This window comes from Crocodylus porosus, unplaced genomic scaffold (genome assembly GCF_001723895.1).
Source record: "Crocodylus porosus isolate Cpor-Errol unplaced genomic scaffold, CroPor_comp1, whole genome shotgun sequence".
In the NCBI taxonomy this organism is placed as follows: Eukaryota; Metazoa; Chordata; order Crocodylia; family Crocodylidae; genus Crocodylus; species Crocodylus porosus.
The window spans coordinates 48,903,931-48,929,406 of NW_017728886.1; the positions used below are offsets into that span (position 1 = coordinate 48,903,931).

The following is a 25,476-nucleotide window of genomic DNA, read 5'->3' on the forward strand; positions in this document are numbered from 1 at the left end:
GTGGCCATCAGATCACCCCTGAGCCTGCGCTTTTTCAGGCTAAAGAGCCGCATGACTCTCAGCCTGTTGTCATAAGGTCTGTTTTCCTGACCTCTGATCATGCATGTGGCTCTTCTCTGGACTCTCTCAAGCTTCTCCACATCCTTTTTGAATTGTGGATACTGGAATAATATTTCCTTTTTATCATGCAGGGAGTAATTTTGGCATCCATAGCTCCAGCTGGAGCCACTGAGGACTCGGCATTTCTGCTCAAGCCCACGGCTTTATAATTGTGTTTTGTAAGTACCAGCTGAGATCAATGATCAGCTCACTATGACAAGTAAAGTTTTCAACTGCTGTCAAAGCACACAGTGCCAGAGTAATAATTAACCCTCCCCAACCAAATCAAATTTATGTATTATAGTCATAAGCAGTGAGAGGAAATAATGTGATTCTTCTCTTACTGGATTAAACCCAAATAAATGTGAAGTACATAAGCACAGGAGTACAGTTAACAGAAAAATCGAATTTAATGTGGATGCAACTCACTTAAGAAACTGTTTCCCTATTTAACAATTAGTATCTCCCAGAAGAAAAGCATGAAATAAACTACTCTCTAAATTTTCAAGACAAGGGACTTTGATGTAATTAAAGCTTTATCTTATACTATTGCTTGAACTAAGCCACAAAGGACCCTAAACTAAATACATTTTGTTGTTAGGGTAATTAAGTTCTAATGGTCTATTTTAGTAAATGTGTCATTATGTACAAGTAAAAAAAAATGCCAGTTTGCACATTCTACTGTAGCATGACCAAATTTTTCTGAGAATAGCTCATAAATGCTGTCCTGCTGTCCCCTTCTGGGGATAGCAAGGCAGACCCTATAAGGAGAGGCTACGGGACCTTAACCTGTTCAGCCTCCACAAAAGAAGGCTGAGAGGGGACCTGGTGGCCATCCATAAACTTACTAGGGGGAACCAGCAGGGAATGGGAGAGACCTTGTTCCCCCGAGCGCCTCCCGGAGTAACAAGGAATAATGGCCATAAGTTGTTAGAGAGTAGGTTCAAACCAGACATTAGAAAGCACTACTTCTGTCAGGGTGGCTAGTGTCTAGGACCAACTTCCAAGGGAAGTAGTGCTGGCTCCTACCTTGGGGGTCTTTAAGAGGAGGCTTGATGATTACCTAGCTGAAGTCATTTGAGTCCAGTTTTCTCTCCTGCCCAGGGCAGGGGGTTGGACTAGAAGATCTGCAAGGTCCCTTCCGACCCTACATCTATGAATCTATGAGGTTGTGTCATCATCCGTCTTCTTTACACTGGAGTTGTACTACTAATTTTAATTTGTACTAAGATACAAATTATCCCTGTTTTCTTTGTTGTTTATATGTTCAACATGAGTGCTACCCATGTTACATCACCAATGCTTATTTCCATCTCTGTGAGGTCTCAGGCACATGGGACCTGTGCTTTAAAATATTTTTAGTACCCTCTTCAGAAGCAGCATGTGGCAAACTATGTAGTGTAAGCACAAATTTGGATATTTTTGTGCACAGGAAAAAATATGGAATTTGGCTCCTGGCTATTCAGCAAATATTTCTTTCTTACTGGCAATTATAAATGTTTATTTTTAGTACTGTTCTTTTTCTTGGTGTGAATGCATAATCTGAGGCTATTCTTCACCCTCGGTGAAGGCTTGGTGCCAGTTTTCAAAGGGGATGGTCACATCCATGATCACTATTTTCTTGGTCTCTTCATTCGTGATCACAATGTCCGGGTGCATCTGGCTCTTGCAGCCTGGGACAGTATAGTTCACAAGAGATCTCCCCTGCTGCAGCTGGGATGGCACTCACCAGGCAGTCCTGGACAGCATTGTGGCGGAGCTGCCAGGCTCTGACATGCAGCCTGCAGCTGCACAGCACATGTTCATATAGCAGGTTCTGTATCTTTCAGTGAGAGGCTTTTACATGTCACTGGGACAACCCTGTCCTGTGAACACACACACACACACACACACACACACACACATATAAAAGAATGATGATGCAATTAGCCCATTATAGATTTGGTAGTGGAGTTTTATTCTGAATTCTCAGATAGAAATACTTTTGACTAGGCCCAGAGGCTATTCCCAGACTAGCTGCTTCTACAAAAGCAGAAAAACAGTTTAAAAAGCGCTTTTTTTGTCAATGCATTTACTAGCTACCATATATGGCTTTCATACCCTGTTCAAAATGTTGTTGACCTCTTTCCCAAATTTCTCCCAAATTGCTAATAATTGTCAAGTCATGAGGTATGTACATGTCACATTGGTTCTTTTTTTATTTTCCTTTGTAGTCAGAAGCACTTTCAATAAACATTTTCTATTGGCTTTATCAAGCTTTTGCTATTTTTCTCTAATTTTGTTTTACCTGGATTTGCCTTTCACTCCACACCTTTCAGTCTTGGATTTTGATACTATTTAGGGATGAGCAGTGAGGATTTAGTATACTTTATGCCTCTTAATCAGGAAGAGGAAATACCTAAAGAACAATAGATTTGATACTACTGCCTAACTGCATTTTCTGTCTTGGTTTCTGCAACTGGTTCATATCACTGTGTGTGAAAGAGTAAATAGTTCACACAATTGGAAATCAGAAGGCTTTAGTTATGTGCTAACGGAGACCCAGAAGAGACAATGCATGACTCATGGTCAGGTCCTCTTTAAAGTTCACGTGCATCATAAAAAATGACAGTTTGATACGATTGTCACTCTGTTCAAGAAAGACTCAAGATTACACTACCAACAATTCTGTAGGTCAGACATAAAGTGCTTTTGAATAGCTGCAATAAGGGAAGCCTCCATTGCACTACACCTGGTTTTTGTTAGGAACATCAAACCATCACTTACAGGACCACTGGAGTTGAGTCACCTTTTTCTTCTTTATAAAAAATGCACGTTTATAGAACAAGCCCTCTTGTTAACACAGTTACAAACTTTGTCCTCATTCCTCCACACCAAACTGAAGTTCCGAAGTTGTGACATGGTTATGTAAACTGATATGATTTGCAATAAAAGCTTAATCATACAGGATAGCTAGAAAGAGAGCTGTCTAGGGCTGAGTAAAGACAACCAGAAAGCCAGAGGCTGAATTGATTCAGTGTTTGCAAGTTAGTCTAAACTACAGAGATTAAACTGAGAAACAACTGGATACACATTCACTTTTGATTCAGGAAATGCAGCCACATGCCTGCAGTGGCTCAGGCCAGAAGCTGGGGAGGCGCTAGAGCATGGCTCTCAGGCATGTAGCCAGCATGGACTGTGTGTCAGCTTCCTCTTTGTGCTTCCCCCAAGGTCTCTGGGACCTGCAGTCCATGTTCACAGTAGCAGAACTCTTTCTGGTTCCAGGCATAGGCAGGGGCTGCTTCCAGGTGTCTCTGGGATTTGTAGTCATCAGTAAGTTTGAGCAGGGGAAGGGGTGTTTAACCCCCTCTCCCCCCCGCGGCTCCAGACCCCAGCTGGGGTTTGCCTGGAGTGGGGGAGGGTTGTCCTTGCCTCACCCCCCGCCTCCAACCGTACTCTGCTGGAGCAGATAGTGAAGCCCAGGCCAAGGCTGGAAAGCATACTGGGATGCTGGGGGACTCGGATTTAACTTGGACCAGGAAGGGGTTTGAGACAAAAGTTTCATAAACTGGTTTGACCCAAATCCTTTAAGTCTGATATTACATTCAGCTAGGGTTATCTTAAACCAGTTTCAGCTCTCAACTAAGCCTAATGTGATAAAAATGCAAACAAGAAATACTGGGTTGCAATATAAAGTTAGGCATGATTTTACTCTACCTCCAGCTTTGCATTTTCAAGACCAACTTCCTCTTAGTCATTTTTAATGATTTCTGTCTTCTAATTTTCTTTTCTGATTTAATGACTATTTCTGACTAAGGTGTGTTCACAGTATTAACAGTACAAAACATCGTTTAAAACAAAATGCTAATGAATGCAAGATTTGCCCATTCTTTGCAATGGCTTTAACACCATGGCTGATGTACTATGTACTTGATACTAAGGTCTAACGTATGATTTTCTTTACACACCAGTACAGTGTGTATGTTTCCACATATAGCTGAGGAGAGTGAAATTTTATGCACTCAAACTGCAAGATAAGAAATTTTATGGATGAGATTTTTTCCTCCAAGAGGAGATATCTATATCTACATTTACAGACATATCTCTAAGCAATAACATGAATAAAAATTCAGACAACTGTAAATGTACTAAACAGAATATCTATCACAAAAAAACAACCATTATACCATAAACCCATACAAACAAAGATTATGGTGATCTTCACTCTGAAAGAAGTGAAGTGAACTGAAGTGCCCTGATGGAAAATATGGAGAGACCAAACAACAACTGCTCACCAGAATGAACGCACACAGGAAAACCCAATTACATGTGAGGGCACATTTCTTACAAGAAAACCACTCTCTCTCCAACCTCTGAGTCCTGATCCTCAAAGGAAACTTACAAAACACTTCCCAGAGACGAGCCTTTGAACTCCACTTCATCAACCTCCTGGATACTAAAAATCATAGACTAAATATAGACATTGGATTTATGATGCATTATAACCTGCCTGACTATTCATCCCCCTTCTCTCTACCCCACCCAGCCTGTCTCTCACCCAGTGACTCCTCAATCTACATTTTCACTGACTACCTGTCTTGTATGCACACCAGCCCAGCCTCTGGCTTCTTTACTTTTCATTCCATCCAGGAAGAGCACACACCAACTGCTGAAACTTCCTTAGCCTGACAAAGGGTTAAGCTTGCTTAATAATTGTTTTCCAACTATTTAAGTTGGTCTAAGAAAAGATAACATATTCACCCAAAGAACTTTGTCTGCCTCTGAAAGATCAGCATTTCGGGATTTTGAGTGTTTGAATTAAGACTATATGCACAAAAGTAGCTCTATACATTTCCATCAACAAAATGCCTTTCATTAAAAGATCCCAAGAATAACAGCTCTAAGAGAAAGTATTATCATGTAGTATTTTCATGGCCTATGGCAGTTTTGGCTCATCTCCTGCACACCATAAAAAACATGAAGCTCCACTTGCTAACCTTTACAGCTAACAAGATCTGAGCCAAGGTCTGTGATATCCTACTTCAGCCCATTCAGAACTTCATGATGATTTCCAGTACAAAGCCAGATGAGGCAGATGTTTGTGTATGGGGAAGCCTTTCTTAGCTCTGCACTAGTATGAAATGACTCTTGTGTTAAGGACCAAAACAAAATATCACACTTCTTAAATTCTATATACCATATTTACTAGAACTCAAGAAGAGGATTTTCCCCCAGTCAGCGTGAGGAGGAAAAGCTTCATCTTGGTTTCAAGAACCATCTGGGGCAGGCAACTGTTTCATTTCTGGCTCCAGGCTGTGGGTTGAAGTTGAAGCTGAGCCACTGTTTGCCCTTGGCTGGGATGTCTCATGTTGAGGGAGACAGGGAGCATGGCAGGGAGAGTGTGAGGGAGACCACGTAGTAGGGGCAACATGGGGGGATACTGTGTAGTATAGGGGATGGAGCCTCTAGGGAGTGGGGGGTGACTGAGAGAGACCCACAGTGTGTGTCTCAGGGGGAAACCTGGGGGAAACTATGCAGCCTGTGTCCTCCCCATCACCACTTAGCTCCAGTGCTAACCTGTCCCAGCCCAGAGTTACTGCTGCTTCTACTGGCTGGGCCAAGTCATGGCTGAGACCACATCTGCTGACTGTCCCAGAGCCAGAGCCACCACAGAAGATAAGCTGCCAGGGGGCACAAGTGGCTGGGAGGGACAGGGTTTGGGGGAGCACAGGCAGTGTGAGGGCAAGCGGCTAGATGGGGCATATGGCAAAGGGGCTTGGGAGGACAGGTACCAACAGGGAAGGTGCAGGCATAGAGAGGAAATGGTCTGGCAGTCTGTACCCTCACTGCTGCTTTTCCCACTGCAATGATTGGGAGGGGGACAAATTAAGATATCCCTGCAATAACTAGATACTATACATGGAGTATTATAACAAACTTATACCATTTCTATGGATAGAATCTATTTTTTGGTGGGGTTTGTATTACATTTGAAATTGCCTTGTATTCAGGTAAATATAGTAGGTCTTATTTTCAAGGCTAACACTGAAACACTAGGGATAAATAATTCTGAATGGAAGTGAGTTTCACCTTGTGTGAAACTTATCAAAATGTTTAGTGTGTGCTCTCTGTGTGATTTTCAGAGGTGCAAAACACACTTAAATCTAAAATAATTTCCTTTAGAATGTACAGAGATACTTCTTAAAATGAATTTCTGAGCCAGAGACTGACTTCCATTTCTCAGATACTTCTTCACTGAAAAAAACTATTTCTGCTCAGATGTAAGAAGAGCTGAACTAGTTTTGCTTATTCCATATACAATGATAGAATGTGTGCTTATATTAACACAGTATACAAATTACCTCACAAAGCACATAAGTTATTTTCACTGTGTTCTGTATCCAAGACCCTTAACCAATCTCATCTGAGAAAATACTGGAATAGTTGGTACAAAACCAAAAACCGAGCCAAAAGAAAAAAAATAAACATCTGAAAAGTCATACACTCACCACCATAAAACCAGATTGATTAGAATCCCAAAGGCTCTTGATAAATGGGAGAACTGGACTACAGGTAGCAAAAGAAAAAAAAAAAATCAACCAAGAAAACCTAAGTCACTGTCCAGCTCTACTTTCCTATGATACAGTGATATAGGGAAGCAAAAAAAAAAGCATAAATACATAATCGGAAATATGATTAGTATTCAGGCTAGGCAGCACAACTGCTGAGAAGCATCCAGGGGTTAGGGTGGATCACAAACTCAAATCGAGTCAATGTGGTGCTACCATAAAAAAAAACAATTACAGCTTTAGACTGCATTAACAGAAGTTTTGTATGCAAAAGATGGTTGGGAGTATTGTATCCCAACAATAGGAGGAAAAGGATGAACTGGAAAGGATGCGAGGGCAAGTGACAAAGATGATAAAGACGCTGGAATATAGGCTTTGAAAGAAAAGATTGAGAGAACTAGGTATATTTATCCTGGAGAACAAGAGAAAGGGGTGGTGGGTTTCATCATAGTTTTCAAATATTGAAAAGACTGATAAAAAAGAGTGATCTTTATTACCACAAGGGGCAGCATACAAGACAATGTGTTTAAATGGAAACAAAGCAGATTCATATTAAAGCTGCCTTAACAGTAAATAATAATAAGACAATGGAACAAATTGCCCTAGGGAATGTTCTTCCTTGGAGGTTGCCAAGAAGAGGTTGAGTAGATGGCTTAGGAATAGCAAAGCCCCCATTTGTGCATAGGGTTCTACTATATAGGGTGACCAAACATCCCAATTTGGCTGGGAGTGTCCCAGATTTCATAGGATAGTCCCAGCCAGTTGCTGAAGATTAAAACAAGCATCCTGGAATTGCAAGGGCATGAGGCGCAGTCCAGTGGGGAGGCAAATTGGCTCAGTGCACAAGGAAGGCGGGAGGACAGGTCCCTCTGCTTCCTGCCTGCTCAGCACACTGCGCCACTCCACCTCTGTTTACAGTGGCACCATTGACTTAGGAAGAGAGGGAGGCAGTGTCCAAGATTTCCCATGGTCCGATGTGGTCACCCTAGTACTGCATGACCTTTGAAGTCCTCTCCTGTGCTATATTTCTATGAAAACCTTGCTGTCTAAATCACACAGCCACAAATCACAGGATTAACCATTGTCTGCTTAAAACTTATAGAACAACTTTTATTTTCCTTCTAAAAACTCATTTGTACTGATCTCTAATTGAGTCACATAAAAAAAGAAAAATTATATTCTTGTTCTTGGGCTCATCAATGCCATACATCACTAGCTGCCATAATCATACATCCAACACCACTTTGCCCTACATTAACTTAGAGGGAGAAGGCTGCTGGATCAATTTACATGAATAACTTTTTTTTGCAATAGTGTCCAATCCTATCTTTAGTTTTCTCATATACATATATAGAAAAAAGGAAGATCAGCATGCAAAAGGCTCAGGCTTAACTTTCAGAGATGCTGACCACTCTTAACTTTCATTGCCTAAAAGCTAGGCACTTGTTACTAATACCTGGATGCACAAATTAGCACAAAGGAGAGAAAAATTGGTGCTAAGGTACCCATTTGAGTGCTCAAAATGGAATAGGTCATCATTAAAAGAGAGCGGTTATCTTTCAAAAATAGTATATATATTTTACACAATCAAAAGCCTCTCATGCACCCTAGGCTTGATTTCATTTACCACATTTACTTGAATATAAGGCAACCTGAATACAAGACAACTTCCCAATAATTAAATTCTATATATGGAAAATGTATACGTGTCTTATGATTTTCCATTTATAGAATCTAATTATTGGAAGTTTGCCTTGAATTTGCCCCCCACCGACTGCTACAGCAGGGAAATAAATTTGGGGGGCTAGGTGGCCACTTGGCCCTCTGCCCCTCTCCTAACTTCTTTTCTCTGCAGCCCTTTCCCCACTTCCTTACTGTCAGACTCTGCTCACTGTGAGCACATGGAAGTGAGAAACAAATTTAAAAACAGTGACCTAGGAATAAACATAAATGTAGTAATTTACATATAGGGACATTACTACAGGTAACCATAGACTTATTTCATCCAGAATTGATGCAGTTTGAAACCCTTTTGAAACTGCTGGAAGTTTTAGCACAGATACTCCATAAACATACTTTTAAGCAGCACTTATGTCCCACTTGTACATAGTACAAACTATGCATGGCATTAGTCCAAAGCCAAAAGGCTCATGATTCACCATGTAGTTCATTGGTCTGAGCTCCAACAGAGACAACAGTGTTTCAAGCCAGAGTGACCCCATGGCTGAGCACTGTTCCTCCCCATGTCCCAATTAGCTCCCCACTCATGACTGGAACTGTGTGTTTTTGTCACAAGTCCTGGAATCCTTCATAACTTTATATGCAGATGAGGCATACGGCAACCTGGTTTGGCTCCATCTCATGAAGGGTGGGGCCACACTAATCAGAAATGAAGGGCTGAGAGGGGAGGAGACAGAGAGACTCTGCATGGGACTTTTGGGACCCCATTTGATTATGTTTCCCAAACATTTAAGGCTAATGACGAAACAGGAATGATTGGAAATGGGAAAGAAAGGTGCAGCTCAGCTGCGGGAGTGAAGAGGAAGTCAAAATACATTCAATGTAGTGGTTCACAATGACTTGAAAAAGAGTTAGTGTTGAGGGGGACTGAATGCAATGGGCACCATCATATAACTTGTTCAGATGGGCTGTACTAATCTACCCCTGTGGTAGGTTTCCCTCAGTATGTTTCCTGGCAAGGGAAACACCATGTATCTGAGTCATGAAGGCAGTTTTCCTTAAGTGTTCACATAGATAACTGTTCTTCTGGCATAGTTTAGTACCTGCTGAGGTGTTAGGGCTTAGAACCCACTTTATGGAAATGGGAAGCTTCTCCCTAACTTGCTCCTGTGGCCATATGGCTGAGGGCAGGCAAAATTTGGGGGCAACTAAACCCAAGCCTCTGGGTTGGGGCTTGCATGCAGGATGCCCACCAAAAGCCTTTGGAAATATCTGAAGCCCCTGGTGTGGGTGGAGGATGTTTGCTGGTTGTAGGGCCACTTATGGTTCTGGAATGACTAATGGATTTGGACTTGGTTTGGCTGATTTGGCTTGAACACAGAACAAACAAATAAATAAAAAATTTGCCTTATATGGACCACGTGCTTTACACTTATGCTTAGTATTGGCTGCATCTGATCCACTTTGTAGTTGGTTTCCATTACTGAGCACATGCTGCTTTTGGAAGCAGTTTAAAGATAGACAATGTATTTAATGAAGTCTCCTTCAATGTGAATGTAAAATGAGGCACTTTCCCCCCCATGTTGTCTTATATTTGAGTAAATACTGCGTGTATTGCATTATATACATATACGTACATGTACACATACACACACACATATGTTTAGCTCAAGGTTCTTCCTCAGTCTCGGCTGCTCCTACAGTTCCTGATTCTAGACCATCAATCCCATAAGCTAGTGAATCTCCTCTGGAAAGCTATTACCAAATCCCTTATATCTGAATGTGCTGGCAAGTTTCTTGCTTGAATAAGTCTGTAGAACCACATTACCATTTCTCAGCATAATCCAGAGCTTCTACCAGGGAAGTATTTCAGGAAAACAGTGGAAGTCAGTTACACTAAGTTTGCAAATATCTGTCCACTGAATTTCCAAAACTATTATTTCCATGTTTGGATATTGTGTGAATGGAGGTACATATTAGAGTACAGATAGTACAGCTGTAAAGCATTCATGGTGAATGGTAAAAAAAAATCTTTGCACTGTGATGATAGAGCACATGCATCAGTCTGACTGAGAGGCAAATGTCAATAATTATGCTGCAGATTTAGATACTACTTCTATCCTGACAATGCAGGAGGCAACATTTTATATTATCCCGAATTACTGCTACCAAAGAAATAAATCTTATTTTCTAAGAGCATAATCTAATTACATCCATTAGAAGTCGATGGGCCCAGAAACAGATCGTGTTAGTGATGTGCTGTCATGAGAATTACCGTCATCAGAAGATTTTTTGTATTAACAGGAGCACCTTCAGGTTTTATTTCAAGTTATACTTTAAACTGATTTTGTTTGACACCCTTAGAATCATTTACAGAAACTACAGCTTTAAGATTTATCATCCAAAATGTCTAAAGTAAATCATAACATACTTTAATATAACATGCAAGTTAAAAACCAGAATGCATCACTGATTCCTGTTCAGGAAATGACTGTGTATTCTGCTAAGTCAATACTTTTATAATGGATTGGAACTTGTACTCAAAAAAGGAGAAAAATCTCTTGATGTTTAGGGTTGATTGGTAGTTCACAATAATTTTATTACTGTAATAAGACAAGAGGCAATTTCAATTTTTGTAATAATTTTCAAAATTATTTCTTACTATATATCATGCAGTCACATATGCATGGTTGTATTAACTTTAAAAATTCTGTAAATAATACAGGTGACACTGAAGCCAAGATTAGACTGCTAAAAGTAGACACTATCATATGCCAGATATACACAAGAAAGAATCTCAGATTTGGCTACAGTGTGTTTGCCCACAGAAATGTACAATCCCCCTTCCTGCATTGAAAACACAACATTTGCACAGACAAACCATATTTTTCATGGAAGACAGGTTAAGAAAATAAAATTCTAACTAAAAATAAATGTGAAAAATTACCATATTTTTTTCATGAAAACACTGGCTTTTCCACTGCAGACACACTGGAATATTTGCCTTAATTAATGAGAATGATTTCTGGGCTCCTTTTTCTCATGGCAAAGGAAAGTGGGTTGGAAATTACTAAACCTGAAATAACCTTATCCTTAGCCACGAACATGGCAGAAGTAAAGAAAAGATTTAAAAATTCTATAAAAGTTAAAACAGTTAATTTATGAATAAAGGATTGATACCAAGCCAGAAATTTAGTCTTTGCACCTGCTGGCTGTCACAAATTTTAATAAAAATTAAGTTTTAAGCCTTTATATTTGCAATTACAACTGCTTATGAAAGAGTGCACAATTCCTGTCCCCTCCCTCCCCTTCCCTCCCTTCCCCCTGTTATAACCCAGGACTTGCAGGGAATTAAGACTAGAAATGCTTGCTCTAACCTCTCGCTTGTAGTCCTGGCCCACATGTTTCATGTGCCCCTGGGCTGTCTTGGCGAACGTTCCATGGTACTAGCTGGCATCTGCGCCGTTTGTGGGTCTTCCACCTGAAACAAGGAAAGCAATAAACTAGAAACAATTCATCTAAATTAATATCTGCCATAAGAAATGGGAGTAATTGTTTATTGGTTAATATTCTTAACCAATATTAACCACAACAAAACATAGTATGCAAAGAACTTATTCTTTCCCTCTGTGCTCCACTTATTGTGCTCACTAGTTTTATGAGAGTTGCAGGTGCTTGACACTTCCCTTTATTTGTAAGGGTCTCTGGAAGCTGGCCATGGTTTTCTTTACATATCTGAAAGCTCTGGAAACACAACTCATTGTTAACAAATATATAGTAAACATATCAACAAAAATCATATCATTGCTAGGATTTGTGTAAGCTGACTTTGTCGTCTACTTTGAAATTTTACCTCAAATTCGGCTGCACTGTGTCCAGAAATATTGGTGCCAGAGACAAGTATTTCTTAGGGAAGGATTTTTTAGGCAGAGTTTCCAGGTCATTTAAGGAAGAATGTCTTGTATTTGAAAGCTTGTCCAACTCTCTCCCAATTACACAGTTGTTTCAATAAAAGATATCACCATAAGAATTCCTCTTGCATAATTTATGGACTATCATGCCTAGAACATAAATCTTAAATTGCTATAGCTATGTTGGTATCATTCTGATCATATTTAGTATTATTCATAGCACATAATGGTCTTGATTTGTGCAAACAACTTAATTTAATGAAAGAGCTCCTTCTGTATGATTATATGCTGAGAGCATGTTGCTATTAGTGATTAAAAGTCCACAGTCTACTGATAACTGAAAATGTTGGAGGGAGACACAGAGGGTTATATCTGAGTCAAATTATGCATTTTAGCATATTCTTTGGGTGGAAATGCTGGATAACATGATTACATAAACCAGTACAGGGTCCCAAATAAACTATTATACAGGTTTACAGGTACCCCTCTACCCAGAAAGATGATGGACACCTTGCTGAATGACTATACTGAGATGTCACCCAGACAACCATTTGGAGTCAATGACTTGAAATAATTCTCTAGTCTGATGCGTTTAAGAGGGGTTTTTCTTTCCTGCACAATGATATGGAAATGGCAGAGAGAACATTATTTGGAGGGAGGGGGTTGAAGATTCCCAAGCTGAACACAGAGAAAAGCAGAGCTTGGCTATATATAATGGGGAAAAGGGGTTGGGCAGGACAGCCATTGCCACATGTACACCAGTAAGCAAATTGCTGGACCAAAAGCACTCCTCAGAATATACAGTGAAACAACTTGCAAGAATGGGAGAGCAATGCTTTTTCTGAAATACTGTTTTAAACAAAGTACATTTTACCCTCATTGAACAAATCAATTGCATATTTAATTCAATTATCAACTAAAATTCTTCTGTACCAACAGAATTTATGTCTAGATTGCCCTGGAAGTGCCTAAAAATCCCAAATCCTGGGCAGGATGGCTACTGTCCCAATCCAGCTGTGATCAAAAGTGACATGAGTGTGTGCGGGGGAGCGGGATGGGGAGAAGTTATATATTTCCAAAAGATGACCCATGCTGCCAAACCATGAGCTCTGGTGTTTAGAGTGATCCAAAATTGCTGATTCATGCTAGATACTCCTTTTTCATAAGCTTCAACTTTCAGTGTAACTTGCCCTACCCTATACTGGTACCTGAACTGAAGCAGAAGTAGATATAAATGATGCTGTTAACACTTCCTAGGAAAAAGTTTTAAAATGATATTCCCTACCATTTGGAGTGCTGAAGTTTAGCCGCTTCAAGAACTGTACACCCTCATATATATTTTTCAGCTAGGTACATCACAATCTGCTGATGGACCAGATGTCATAATTCAGATGAATGAGAAATGTTAAAAAAAAAATCAATGTAATATAGTGCTTTTATAATTTCATATATTATTGAGGCTGGCTGGGGCTGGGGACAGTGGCTTTTCTGGCTTGTCTGTGACAGTCCGGGGGTGGGCTGGTGCTGGCCTGGTGCTTGCTGGAGCAGACAAGCATGAGCCAAGACTAGTGTGCTGTTCTATGAGGGTGGGTTAGTGGGGACCCCCGAAGCAGCCTGGGATACTGGGGGACTGTGACCTAAATTGAGTCAGGAAGAAATCTGGTACCGAAGTTTGATAGACCAGCCTAACCTAAATTGCTTAAATCTGATCCAGACTACATCCATCCAGATCTACCTTAAACTGACATTTTTGTTTATGTGCACCGAATTGTTCTGTTACAGATATAGACCATCTTTTAATCGCTTATAACAGTTTATGTGTAATGTGTACCTAGCCATAGCTGCTGCAGAAAGCTGATTTCCATAGGAGGATCTATTTTGCTTAAAAGCTAAAGAGATGTGAAATAGGAGAAGAGACCGGGAGTACTGTCAGATGGCAAAATTGTCCTGATATGAGTTAACTTTATTAATGGAACATAAAAACCATTACAAAGGAAAGACCATTCTTAAATACCTCTGGTTTAAAGAACAATGAGCCATTAAGTCAATTGATTCCCTCAGCTATCTGAATAGTAATACCAGAGATGCTGTACTGTGTAGCAAAAATCTGAGTAGAGTGCTTCTATTCTGAATAGAAAATCAGCTTCCCCACTTAATATGTGTACCCCAATTGTGTGGGGCTGATTTTTCAGGAAAGCATGTGTATTGTATATGAGAAAATACGATACGTTCTGAATCAAACATTTTTCCTTAAAACTAAATATTTTATAAAATATTTCCCAATTACATCAAAATATTTTTTCTGTTATTTAAAAGTTTCAAACATGAGGGGCTGGATCCACCTGTGCACTATGACTGTTGTGCACTGCACTGGTACAGCAAAACAGCCTAAAGCTTAACTTAACCAACTACTTAAGGATGCACTCTGCTTAGGGGAATCCTCGGATGACAAAACAGCTGTTATAGTAGCTTCTGCATTGACCTACTAAGGTCCCAAGGGGCAAGGGAATGGTCAGGGAAAGGGAATAAGGCCAACAGACTCTTGTTCCTGGCAATCCCCACCTCCTAGAACAGTCCCTTAGGTCCACTGCTATATTGTATTTGGTCTGTGAGGGGAGTTAGTTGATGACTAGTTTTACTTTGCAAGGGACTGAGATGAAATGGGAAATTTAAAACTTCCTTTGTGTATACGCACTTTCTAAGTTGTTGTGCAATTCCCTTTCCCTTTACAAGCTGTCACCCTCTGTTATGGAATATGGTGCATTTCAAGGGGACTATATGTGTTTAGTTTGTGAGGCCTTCTGGAATAATTTAGAAAGTTTTACAATTTGCAGCTAATCTACAGCACTCACAAAGGATTACTAAGTGATAAGTATTCAACCTCCTAAAATTTAGTAACTAAAACTGTTGATATTTGAGTATGTTTTACATTTAGCTGCAAAAGTCAAAGCCTCATGATTAGAAATAGAGCACTGGAGTAAATGAATTATGGATGGATTCCAGATATAAACGAAACAGAATGTTAAATCACCGAGTCAAATACAAGTACAATGTAACCCCATCAAAATCAATGAGATTTAATCTATATTAACTTGGCTGAAAGTGGGTGTATTTTACCTAAATTTTCAGTTCATCAGGCTTGCAAAAGGTGTATGCTAAGCACAGTTCTCTTAAGTAGTTAGCATTACCTGTAGGTATAGCAGACAGGGGGAGCTTCACATTCCCTCTCCTCAGATAATGCATCTGGGCACTCACGACCACCGTTGGAAGGGAGCTGGATGATGACACGATGGCGAGACTGTTTCCTTACTGTGGCAACCCCTGCAAAGAGTGGAATATTTTGGTTCCTTTCCACTCACACACCAAGGATTTCTAGAATGATGATTATACTGCGATCACAGTAATTAAGAAAAAATAATGTATTAAACAATTGACTCTATTGATGGACAAGGTCAAGTTATTTTGACCATGACAGAAAAAAATTTCAATTAGCAATAATCGCGCCTTGGATTAACCTCATTGGCTACGATACTGCCACTCCACTCCTACACTTTGATTTTAGCCAAAAGATAAAGAAGCAGAACGGCACTGCTTTCAAACACAATATTAATGCATAAAATGTACAACTTAGCAAAATGTTGGCAAGGCTTGATATGCTACTATAGTGTACACTTTTACAGATTACTTAGTCCCTAAAATTAAGAAACAGAAATAGAAATAATATGTAATGTAGCAAATAATTAAGTCCTAGAATCTTCCATTCCCTAAATAACAGAATCACAAAATCTAATTGCTTTTCTCTTATCTTCACACCCAGCAGTTAGATGGATTTAATTTATGCATTTGTTTTTGTCCGGGGTTTGTTTTAATGCCATTCACTACACACTTGCTTCCCACATGGGACCCATAGTACCCTATCTAGATATACAAAGAACTTTTCGAAAGAGCAAAGCTAAATGTGAAGTTTTATTTCCTGGCTCTTGACTTAATTTACTGTTCAGATGTTTTAATTATTATAGCTATTTATTATTCATGATAAATAAATTATTCCAGGCAGACTTGATTTGAATCATATTCCAAAGATCAGAGCTTTAGGCAGAAAAATGAGAGAACCATCATTCTGTAGTCACTCTCAGAACACAACAGTTATTTAATTTTAAAGCTACTATAATCTAGCAGTTTTAAACTAAAAAACTGGTTTGTAAAAATAGATTTAGAAAACCTAATGTGGATAAATTGTTGAAATATGATCATAAGACACAACTGAGAATAATATTTAATGGATCTGTTCTGAGATGTACTAGCTGAGCTAGTAACAGCTGCAAATGGCTTATTAAAGGATCTGAAACTTGGCTAGACATGTAGATTCCTAGGCACTCTGCAACACCAGCGATTGAGAGGGAGATGGTAGAGAAGCGACTAAAAAGGATCCTGCCACTTCACTATTCAGTAAAACTGCCATAACAAAAGCTAAGATCTCGCTCCCAAAAAGCAAGGAAGAACTGAATCCCAAGGGTGCTACTGACAGAATCAGCTGAAATTGGTAAATATTTTGAAGCAAACATTGCTTGCATAGTATTGAAGCACTATTTGGCTCATTGAGTAGAAATGTTATTTGTGCTCTTCAACAGATTTGCCACCTCATTTGCTCATGCCCATTATTTGCATTCAGTCCGTCTCAATTTGTAGTGTATATACTTCACTGCATTAAGAACCCTCTTTAAAACAATGGACATAGAACAAGACAATTGTGCATCTTTGTCAGAAAACAACAGATCCTGAAGAAGCATCTCAGTAAGAAATTGATAATTATGCCACAAAGTAACTGATTTCATGTTTTAAGCCATACACCCAATGTTTCATGCTGTCAGATTGATTGGTTCCAGCTTTGTGTCCTTTTTATTGTTTATACATTTAATCTGCTTAAATCCTTTATTTGTTGTAAAAAGATCTAATCACTAATTGGAAATTCCTTTAAAGTGGCTTTATAAATGTATCCTTATTAAAACATTGAGAATTGAGCATGACATTTAAAGAATATATATATTTCATAGATTCAGAGATTGTTAGGGGCTGGAAAGAACCTTGTAGATCATCAGGTCCAGTCCCCCTGCTCTAGGCAGGAAAAGACAATTGGGGTCAAGTGACCTAAATGAGGTGTCTGTCCAGACTCCTTTTGAAGATTTCCAGGGTAGGTGATTGCACCGCCACTGGAAGGAGTTTATTCCACAGTCTGGATACTCTGAATGTGAAGGAGTTTTTTCTGGAACTGAGCCTGAAGCGGCCTTCCAGGAGTTTGTATCCATTGCTCCTGGTCTTCCCCAGGGGTACCCAAGTGAACAGCTGCTCATGCATTCTTGATGTACTCCCCTAAAGTAGCAGGAAGCTCCTACAAAGTTCCCTCTCAGCCTCCTCTTCTGTAGGCTGAAGAGGCCCAAGTCCCTCAGCCTTTCCTTGTATGGCTTGTCTTGCAAGTCCCTGATCATATGGGTGGCTCTTTTCAGGACCCTCTCAAGTTTTTCCAAATCCTTATTGAAATGAATGCCCAGACCTGGATGCAGTACTGTTGCTGTGGTCTCACCAGTGTCGGAGTACAGTGGGAATATCACTTCCTTAGTTTTGCATGACATGCAATGGTTATGCATACCAGCGTGTTGTTTGCCCTGCTGGCCACAGCATTGCACTGTCAGCTTATGCTCATGAGATGGTCGATCACTACCCCTAGGACCCTTTTGGCCATAGTGAAAGTCAAATTGTCGCCACCGAGCCTGTAGGTATGTTGGGGATGGTTTGACCCCAGACGGAGCACCTTATACTTCTGAGTGTTGAACTTCATCTGGTTTCGGTCTGCCCAGCTCTCCAGCCTGTCTAGGTCTGCCTGTATCTGCAACCTATCTTCTGGCATGACCATGCTCCCTCATAACTTGGTGTTGTCTGCAAACTTGGCCAGCGAGCTTTTCACCCCCACATCCAAATCATTGATAAAGATGTTGAAAAGCACCAGTCCAAGCATGGACCCCTGAGGACATCACTGGCCCTGATGTAACAATCTCATACTTTTTGGTTTTATAAGTGGCTCTCAGTAATCACCATGTCTCATAGGAGGATTAACATACTTGGAACATGGAATTACATTATTGACTCGCTCTCTCTATGTGCATATTACATGGAAACCTCCCATCCTGCTTAAGAAAAAAAGGGGGTAAGGCAGAAATACCTGGACAACATTAATTCAATCAATGCTTTTGCTCAAACTATAATGTCAATGCAATAAATATTCTAAGAGCTTTACGGTATTTAATTTTCTTATAAAAATGTTGACAAACACATTGAGGCCTTCTAGTGCATTTTTAAGTCAGACCCTTAACATAAATTTGAATGCTGGTTATTTTTAAAGTTAAACTTCCTTTGATAGCTTTTAAAGTACTATAAATGGAGCAAGAGATGAATCTCCTGCTGCTAATATAGAATTTATATGTTAGAGGTTAACACCTTAGGGGGTAGTCAATACAGTCTATCATATGCATTTTTAAATGCAACAAATTCCATCCTTGAATGCTCAAGCTCCTCCAACAAAATCAAAGAAAATAGCATACATGCATCCAAAGGCAAAATCTATCCTGTTAGGTAATCATAGAATATTGTATTAGCTGTACAATATGATGTTATAGCAATGAATTCATATCTGTTGTTTGGCTCATTAGCTGTTTGAAAATGGCAGATCCAAAGAAAATATTATAATAAAAAAGCCTGCAGCAAGAGGAAAAAAAAGAACTGTTAAAGGAAATACTTAAGAACAGCTAAGAAAGAAAATGTGGGAGTATCTGCCCACGGGCCACAGAGACTGGCAGCTGTAAGTATAATGTTACAATGGACTACATATGGTTTTAAGTAGTGGACAATGTTCTGTTGCTCAGAAAAAATGATCATGTACTATAGAAAGGGTGTCAAAGATCTGGCCTGTGTAGCCCTATCATCTTTCCTATGATGCTGCCTGTGGGTCTGGGAGTGGACCCACATACTTCATGCAGTGCATGCTGGACCCCAATCTAACCTGCAGACCAACTCTATACCCAACCCAGCACCCAGGGCCCAATGAGCTTGACACCCCAATACTACAGCAAATGCTACTTCATCTAATCTTTGATCTAGCTCTGAGAAAGAAGGTAAACCTCTAAGGTAGTGATTCTCAGCCAGAGTGCAATGACCCTGGGGTGCCGTGGAACCCTTAAGGGAGCTGCAGGGTGCCACAGAATATTAGCAGTATTTGATACGGAAGCACCTATGCCTGATGAACAAAATAACCCAAATACTTCAAGTGAGAATCCATCATGTCAACAACATTCTGATCTATTGCTGTCTTTGAATTCTTTGCAACAGAAGAATTGCTCTATTCTTTTTCTGTAGTCAAAAAATGAGTAAAAACTAACAACTGGCATTTTCTGAGAGTGTCTTTGGTCAAATGAGGGTGTCTTGCATCTAAAAAGGCTGAGAATCACAGCTTTAAGGGAAAGAACAGACCAATACCAATCTATCAGAAATCAGTACAGTGTCTATCAAAGAATGTGGTGGTGGGGAGGTTTATTTCTATTTGACTTTTTGAAAGTCTGTCAAATGATAGACAGTAAATCATGTTACCTTCTTGACATGAAGAGGGACATGGTGTCCACTCACTGAATGGTGTCACAATACAGTCTTTTCTACAAGGAAGCAAACAAGGCCTCACTGCTTCTGGTCGAAGGTTTTCAGGGCATCTAGAAAAAAGGAAATGCACATAATAAAATGAAAGATCATTCTGTAACAGAGTGCTGACGTGCGACCGATGCTGGAAACCTAGAGATGCTGCACAGGAGCTGTAGTTGTTCATACTTCCTTTGGGCTCAGAGCTAGAATTTCTTAGCATTTAAATTAATTCCTCTAAATTTGTGAATGTTATACAAGGTTCTAGGTGCATAAGTAGAATTAGTGGAAGTTTTGGCAAGGACCCCCTATGGTACTTTTACAAATAAAAGGCTTAGAGTTACCTTTACAAACAAACAAACAAACCCTGCAGTTGGGAAGCAAATATTTTTTATTACCAATAACAGAGAACAAAGTAACCACGGAATGAATGTGAAATTTGGGGAGCTTGAGAAAACTAATTTAACAGACTTCTTAGCATGACTCTTAAAATCTACAATTTAGGCATGATTTATAGTTAGACCTTGTCTACACCAGAAAGGTTTTCTGGTACACCTATACCAGTAAAGTCTTTTAGGAAGAGAGATGGCTTATACAAGAAAAAAACCCAGTTTTACTGAATTAACTAATACCATTTCCCAAAATAAGCAAAAATAAACTGTACCAACAGAAGCTATGGTAATTGTCCCCAAATCACTCCTACCTAAGAGAAAATCTCCACTGCTCCCAATAGGACAAATAGGACTGTTGAACTGCTGCTCCCAGTAGGATAAATAGGTCATAGTTTGTAGAATCAGAGCTTGTGAAACACGCTGAGTCTATGTGCCCAGTTTCTGGAAGATGGGCATGCTGGAAGCATTATAGGCAGGTTATTGCTGAGAAAAAAAGCCTATTAGTGGGTCCACAATGGCACAGTAACATAGCTACATTGCTGTGGTGCAGGACATTGAACATGCAAAAAGCAGCATAGTATGTCTCTGCAAGGAGCTGCCTGCCTTTCACTGTATAGACATACCCACAGACACAGCTACCTTTAAATGCACAAAATAACCCTAAATGCTACAACCATGACTGTATTTAGTTTGTATGAGAGCTTGATCTTTAATGAAAAACGAAGGCTCCAAATCCTGTGGCAAGACAACTGGTTCGATTAAAATGCCGTTTCAACCTTTTGTGTTGTTTGTATTTAGTATATGTGGCTTAAAGCAGATTATTGATTTTTTTTTCCCCCCAATCCTTATTCAAGGTCAAATTAAACAGAAATGATATGAGTTGAGATCTTGTACTTGTAAAGTAGATAAGGACAATAATATTGATTTTATCATACCGCAGTAATCTTTTTATTTAAGGGGAATTTAAAACAAAGTTCCTATTTACATTTTAATGTCAAACGTCTGCTCTTTAAAAATGATTCAGTGAATTTAACGTGACAGTTTGAAAGTCCAGTCAATACTTTTTTGTTCTTATTTCACAGGATTTGTCTATGACATAATACAACAGTCCTTCTTCCAAAAAATGAAGGTCAAAATAAATTCAAGTACTGTAATAGCAGGTTTAAACATCAATGGTAAGCTCACTGTAAAATGACTTAAACTGTAAACTGGCTGGCAACAAAAATGTTTACTAGTATTACACAACTGCAGAGAACGCTACTAACAATAGCTGAGTGTGGCGGCATGTATGTTATAAAATATGTGGTATGCAAATTACTATGCATAAAATTCTCCCCGTCATCCCTCTTCACCCTTCCCTGTCAAGTGAATTTCTTGACCCTAGTTCTAATGAAACAGGAAAACATATGAGAACTTCTGTTCTTGCTCTGTAATGTACTACCTATTCCACCTCTGAATCTCTCCTGACTAGAGTAAGCTAATCATACTACAAAGTAACAAACTGTAGGGAGATTTTATAAGATGCTGTCACATTCATTTCACCTGCAACTCATTTGTATCTGAACCCTCACCATACACCACAGTAGATCATTAGAGCATTGGGACATAGGCACCCCTTGTGAAATATGCAGGTGTGGTAAGGCTAAAAGCTTGAGATCTTTACTCTGGCTCTGCTAGGCTTCATGGTAAGGATCCAGCTACAGTTATACATCCTCCTACGATCCACAGCTTCAGAGTCCTACTTGGATCCTGAGGTACAAACCCCTATACACCCTCAAAGACAGCAAAGGCTTTCAAGCCACTGTATTCTCCCCAGTGGAGAGTTTGCTTCCCTCTCCCCATGTCCCTAGTCTACTGACTGCCTAATAAGATAATCAGGTGTCATAGATAGCTCAAGAAGAAACACTGACTCTCAATGATTCACTGAAAGGCACAGGGTCATACAGTTGCTCATCAGCAACTGTAGAGATGGATTTGGCCTGGTGTCTGTGTCCCTGCTTGACGACTCTGCAGTGGAAGTGTCAGCAAAAACTACCATAGTGAGAACTCTCCATGGCAAACAAGGGAGAAGAGGAGTTCTATAGCTCTTACACTTCTGCTAGCATGTTAGTTTTATACCTTTAAGAGTTTAGTTATTTAAGAACAGACGTAAAAAAAACAGCTATATCTTTTCCTTGTGCGTACCAAATTCACATATCATTGAATTATCTGCATCGAAAAAACAAAATATAGAGATCATTTAATTTAATAAACAACGCTGCACAGATCCTTACTTTTTTGGTCCCACTTGTCCCACATTCACTCTCACACAGATGACTTTTCTTGTTTGCATCCCAACAGAACAGGTGGCTTCTCCATTCCAACTAGTAGATGAGTTGAATGCAGACACAGACACATCCTCTATACACTGGCCCCAAGGTCCAGTCTGCCAGTGGTATACAGTGCAAGGGTGTTCATTGCAGCTGCGGGTTTCCTGTAGCACACTACTGTTTGGGCAATGAACACCTCCTGGAATAACAAAGCAGTGCAAATGTTCATAATGAAGTAAGAAATAAAATGCTATAAAATGTAACTGAAAAATAGTTTACATATGTTACGCTGTCTGGAAAGTACAGTGATGAACTATATGCTTGTTACATGGCATGAAGCATTCGTTGTTTTTCTCTCGAAAACAGAAGCACGTGCTCTTCTTTAGGATTTATGAGGAAGCATATTTGCCTCCCTGCCTGTCACCCTTGGAATTTAAGTTGGCATCTTGCCCAATTGCTGCACATCAGGAAAGGAAAGGGTATATTAAATGCTCAGTGATGAGAGAGATCAAGTAGGCCTCTAGGTCTAATAAAAGAAATGATGGGTAACTTCCTCTTTCCCACATAAACAAGACAAATGTCACAACAGGATCAAATTCTCTACATTTTAAATAATCATTTCTTTGAACAGCTAGTCCCAGCATACACAAGAGGAGAGGTCACTTTTAACCAAGTTCTAGGACGAAATCCCAGTTTTGGCAGGCACTTATGCATGTTCTATCCCAGTAAGGCTTGACTTTTAGAGTTGGTTGAAGAATTAACTTTCATTGAACTTTTCATAGAAAATCCTGTGTGATTAACTTTAATTTTACAGAGTGTGAAACCATAGCAAAGACTAGTACTGTAAGTTTAATCTTTAGAAAGATTATACACACAGACGCACACACACACATATACACACATATATATGCATCTATACATATATATACTCATACATACATATACACACACGTATGTATGTAAATGTATATGTATATATGTGTGTGTGTGTGTATGCACACACACACACACACCCCTACCAGAATTTAGTCACAGATGGTACAACATGCATAATTTCATATCAGGACAGCACATGCATAGCCCTGAACAAAACCCAGAAGCATAGGGCAAGTAAAATATATGGTTAAATGAAAAGATCCAAGAATTTATTCAAGGCAAATACATCCACTGCAGAGAAATGAAAGCCCGGTGCAAATAAAACCAGCACACAGAAATACAAACTATTTCGTAGACTCATATAGCTTAGTAAAGTAGAAATTTAGAAAGGAAATAAAACCCAAACCAGATCAACATTCTCAAGTTGATCAGAATAAACTGGTGAGTCTGCTACAGTATCAGGAAATAAAAGGAATGATTAAAGAAGATAAAGACATTGTGAAAGAACTAAATGATTTTTTTCTATGGGATTGTACTATAAGGGCTACTGGCAAGACAGCATTCAAAACCTACTTGTTTCAGGTAACAATCTTTAGATAGCGTTGAATACTGAAATGTCAGAAGAGGAAGCACTGAAACAAAGTGCTACATAGAAAGACTGGGGTACGGTTGATCAGTAATGAAGAATTCTGAAGAATTTTAGGAATAAATTCACAGATTAGATTCAGTACTGACAAATATAAGGAAATTCATATAGGAAAAAATAATTTTATGTAGTGTGGGTTCCAAATTGACGAGGGACCTAGGACTATATTATTCAGTTAAAGATGGAAGCCAATATAAATGTATTGGAATGCCCATTAATTTTCTATATCTTCTATTATGTATAAAAACATAACAGACCAGGCAAAAAATAATCAAAATATGTTGTTACATGAGTCCTGTTGTCATTAAAGGTACATCATTGCAGATTCATAAAGCAAATCAAGCCTTCTTGAGGGGCTTGACAGTTATTTCAACACCTGAGTTTATATACACCTGAGTTAACACTCTAGCTAGAGTTAGCAAACAGCAGAATGTCAGAAGAAAAGATAGTTTCATCAGCACAACATCAAGACCATTAAAAAGAAGAGAGGGTCATTAATGCCTGTGGAATGAAGAGTTTAGAGGGAATCAAGTAGATTATAAAGATCAGCTGAGGGCCCTGTGATGAATGGTGTGCCTCTATGGTTGGGAGCCCAGACCCGCTGATGTGGTTCCAACCTATGGGAGCTTGCTACTTGCCAGTGTGGGGTGAGCTCAGGATCACACTCTTGGGCCCCCTGCACCAGCAATAAGGTGATGGGATGTAATGTTGGATCCTGCAATCACACCCTTGCCATGAATGTGTGGCTTGGCAAGAAGCACAATTGTTGGGGATCTTGCATTAGATTCCATTGCACCCACTTGCATGTCTATCAGGGGCTAAGTCTCACTAACTTTGATCCTGAATGAAAAACAGTTAAAGTTGGGGTGTTTGTGCTACACTTGTATTGCTATGGAATCATGTAGGTATAACAGTTGCATTACAATTGCTTAATTGGTATTCTCTGAAAGTATTACAATTGTTATGCCTGTCTATACCATCAGTGTCTACTTATTACTTACACCAAATACATACCAAGCATTAGGGTCAGGAAGAAAAATCAGATGCATCCCTACATGGGATGGAAAGACGTGAATGTTACATAGATTAAAACTGGATCTCTATGACAGCTGTGTGATGTGTGAGGTTACTGACTTGTCCTTTACTGTCGTTTTAAATTTTCAGACAATGATTTTCCTGAGTTTCTAGCTGCATAGGGCAGATTAGCTCAGCATTAACACAAATGAGAAACTGCCTGACTCACAGGAAAACAACTTCATAAATTAATATTCGCTTCAACTGAAAAGAGGAGAATGATTCCAGAAAATATGAATAAGCTAGTGCATTGGCACTAGT

General features: G+C 39.4%; 1 protein-coding gene across 3 annotated transcripts in view; it reads right to left on the minus strand.

Moving 5' to 3' along the window:
* Nucleotides 1–25,476, minus strand: part of THSD7A (thrombospondin type 1 domain containing 7A) — a 519,106-nt gene that overhangs the window by 88,354 nt on the left and 405,276 nt on the right. For all 3 annotated transcript variants that reach the window (XM_019533950.1, XM_019533945.1, XM_019533947.1), the window contains 4 exons: nt 22,584–22,818; nt 19,877–19,992; nt 15,427–15,559; nt 11,705–11,808 (listed from right to left, as the gene is read on the minus strand). In XM_019533950.1, the coding sequence (XP_019389495.1) occupies nt 11,705–11,808; nt 15,427–15,559; nt 19,877–19,992; nt 22,584–22,818 (588 nt within the window). The remainder of the gene's footprint in view (nt 1–11,704; nt 11,809–15,426; nt 15,560–19,876; nt 19,993–22,583; nt 22,819–25,476) is intronic.